The sequence below is a fragment of the Mastigoproctus giganteus genome, chromosome 10 (genome assembly GCF_048544385.1).
Source record: "Mastigoproctus giganteus isolate SK-2022 chromosome 10, ASM4854438v1, whole genome shotgun sequence".
Classification (NCBI taxonomy): domain Eukaryota; kingdom Metazoa; phylum Arthropoda; class Arachnida; order Uropygi; family Thelyphonidae; genus Mastigoproctus; species Mastigoproctus giganteus.
The window spans coordinates 196532497-196535468 of record NC_143584.1 but is presented as its reverse complement, the minus strand read 5'-3'; the positions used below and the strand labels follow the sequence as shown (position 1 = coordinate 196535468).

Here is a 2972-nt window from a genome sequence, read left to right as displayed (position 1 = left end):
ATAATAAAAAAAAAAAGGTCATGTGGTATAACCAGTGAAAATTTACAATTTTTTTTTTGCACCAGGGGTGCTGTGAAACGATGGCGTGAGCCTTGTGAATCAATGAATCCAGATTAATTGTCCACCACGCATGGAATGGAGATAAAGTATAATATTGGTTGTATCCACTTGCTACGAACTAGGATCTGTGATGCCTTTTAGAAGTTTAGATGGTCAGGTTACCTGCAAACCATCATTTTTTTCCCCCTCTCTTCTTTTGTCGTATCTGACCAACTTCATTCTGCAGTGCTTCATTTTACCGCTACTGCGATGAATTATTTTAGTGCAATAGCACAGCCATCGACAGTGCTAATATTATAACTGAATAGTTCGACAGACATTACCAGTATTTTAAAAATCTATACTAGCTGCTTAATTTTTCAGATCTCGGTCTAATTGAGGATGTCTGGAATATGTTGCAAAGGTCATGTCAGGTATTTAGTGGTATAATGTCAACCACAGAACAGCAGCTGACAAATATCCAAACGGAAGAAATCGCAAATCTGTGGCTACACGTCCACAAACATTTAGTGCAATATATGGCAAAAGGTTTACGGGCATTATTTCGAGAAGAGGCTGAGTCTACCTAGGTGTTGAATGAAGGTTTCAAAATTTTTTGACATTGAGTGTATATTTTATTACTGAACATGGTATTTATATGAAATTTTACCGTTTATATTTGATTACTTAACATGGTATTTATATGAATTTTTACCGTTTATTTTAGGTTACATGTAGCATATAAATAGAAAACAGGAGTAAGGTAAAAACTGGTAATGCAAAGAACAAAATATCATAAGAACTTGAATCACTACTGAATTATCAATTTTAAAGGATTCAGTTGGAAAATATTTTAAAAGGAGTGAGTTCCTGATAATCGAAAAACTCCATATAAATTGAAATGAGAGACCCGAAATTATACGTTTAACACTTGCTTCGCCTATTCTAACAAGGATTCTGTGCAGCTTTTTGTGCACAGTGGAACAACTGCAGAACTTAACAGAATTAATAAATGAAATATTGCGCGTAGTATCAAACGGGAACATTGCAAAAAAGAAACAAATTTTTGTCATATTGCCATCAGATTATAATTAAATCACTTCATAATGATTGTGGACGAAAAAATTAATTTACACATCAAATACAGACCGAAAGGAGAGACATTCCTTTTGTGAGGTTATGTGGAAGAAGTTCTGAGTTCAGATAACATTTCATGAGATTTTCACCTGACCAAACAGTGCTTAGTAATTGTCAGTAAAACGAAGACGTAAAAGTTATCGCAAAGTTTACTTGCTGAAAAACGCTTCATGTGTCTAAATTGTGTTAAACATTACTCGCGTGCAAACAGTTTACCATACAATATCTCAGAGCTCCTAGGGGAGAAAAACCGTTTGGCTGTTAAAGCAATGAGAAGTTTTCACAAAACAAATCCCAAAAATTGACCTGAGGATGAAATTAAGGAGAAACCATTCATCTGCTCACCCTGTGAAAAGAAGGTCTCAAAAGACAGAACAACTCAGAAAACATCTCAAATTTCATAATCGAGAAAAAACCTTTCAGGAGTCGTAGCTGTGAGAAGTTTTCACATGGAAACGGCTTCCATAATTATTTCAGAATTCATACTGGAGAAAAACCTTTCAGCTGTCCAACATGTCATAAGAAGTTCTGTTTCAGCGAACCGCAGACGCCATGTCAGAATTGATACTGGAGAAAAACCCTCGCAGTTTTCCAAGTTGTGAGAAGTTCTCAAGGAAAACCGGCCTGAAATATGATCTCAGAATTCATACTGGAGAAAAACATTTCAGTTGTCCAAGCTGTGAGAAGAAGTTCTCAAATAAAACCGGCCTGCGATATCATCTCAGAATTCATAGTGGAGAAAAACCTTTCAGCTGTCCAATCTGTGAGAACAAGTTCTCAAGTAAACACAGCCTGAATTATCATCTCAGAATTCATACTGGAGAAAAACCTTTTAGCTGTCCAACATGTCAGAAGAAGTTCCGAAATAATAGCAGCCTGCAATATCATCTCAGAAATCACAGTGGAGAAAAACCTTTCAGCTGCTCAAGCTGTGAGAAGAAGTTCTCACGTAAAACCAGTCTGCAATATCATCTCAGAATTCATACTGGAGAAAAACCTCTCACTTGCCCAATCTGTGAGAAGAAGTTCGCTCGGGAATCAGGCCTGCAATCTCATCTCAGAATTCATACTGGAGAAAAACCTTTTACCTGCCCAACATGTGAGAAGCAGTTCTCATCGTTAGCGAAGCTCACACGCCATATCAGAATTCATACGGGAGAAAAACCTTTCAGTTGCTCAATGTGTGAGAAGAAGTTCTCTCAGAAATCAGGCCTGCAATCTCATCTCAGTATTCACACTGGAGAAAAACCTTTTAGTTGTATAACATGTCAGAAGGAGTTCCGAAATAAAAGCAGCCTTCAATATCATCTCAGAATTCATAGTGCAGAAAAACCTTTCAGTTGTCCAAGCTGTGAGAAGAAGTTCCGAAATAAAAGCAACCTTCAATCTCATCTCAGAATTCATAGTGGAAAAAACTTTTCTGTTGTCCAAGCTGCGAGAAGAAGTTCTTAGGTAAAAACATGCTGCAAAACCATCTGAGAATTTATACTGGAGAAAAACCTTTCAGCTGTCCAACATGTCAGAAGAAGTTCTCACAGTCAGCGAGTCTCAGAAGCCATGTCAGAATTCACAGTGGGGGAAAACCGTTTAGTTGTCCAATGTGTGAGAAGAAGTTCTCATATAAACAAAGCCTGCAATGTCATCTCAGAGTACATACTGGAGAAAAGCCTTTCAGCTGTCCATCATGTCAGAAGAAGTTCTCACACTCAGCGAGTCTCAGACGTCATGTCAGAATTAATGCTGGAGAAAAATCTTTCAACTGGGAAACTTGTGGGGAGAATTCCTCAGAGAGTGGA

The 2972-nt window shown here is 37.5% G+C and overlaps 1 protein-coding gene across 1 annotated transcript; it reads left to right on the top strand.

Annotated features, from left to right (window-relative positions):
* The first annotated feature begins 1728 nt into the window (after nt 1-1728).
* Nucleotides 1729-2628, top strand: LOC150079726 (uncharacterized). The gene is made up of 2 exons (XM_090383193.1): nt 1729-2095; nt 2168-2628. Exons 1-2 carry the CDS (start codon nt 1729-1731, stop codon nt 2626-2628), a joined length of 828 nt encoding a protein of 275 aa, XP_090239319.1.
* The last annotated feature ends 344 nt before the right edge of the window (nt 2629-2972 follow it).

Coding starts and splice junctions, on each gene's coding strand:
- LOC150079726 (XM_090383193.1), top strand. CDS start 1,729: ATGTCAGAATTGATACTGGAGAAAAACCCTCGCAGTTTTCCAAGTTGT. Junction 2,096..2,167: donor CAGTGGAGAAAAACCTTTCA/GCTGCTCAAGCT, acceptor TTCATACTGGAG/AAAAACCTCTCACTTGCCCA.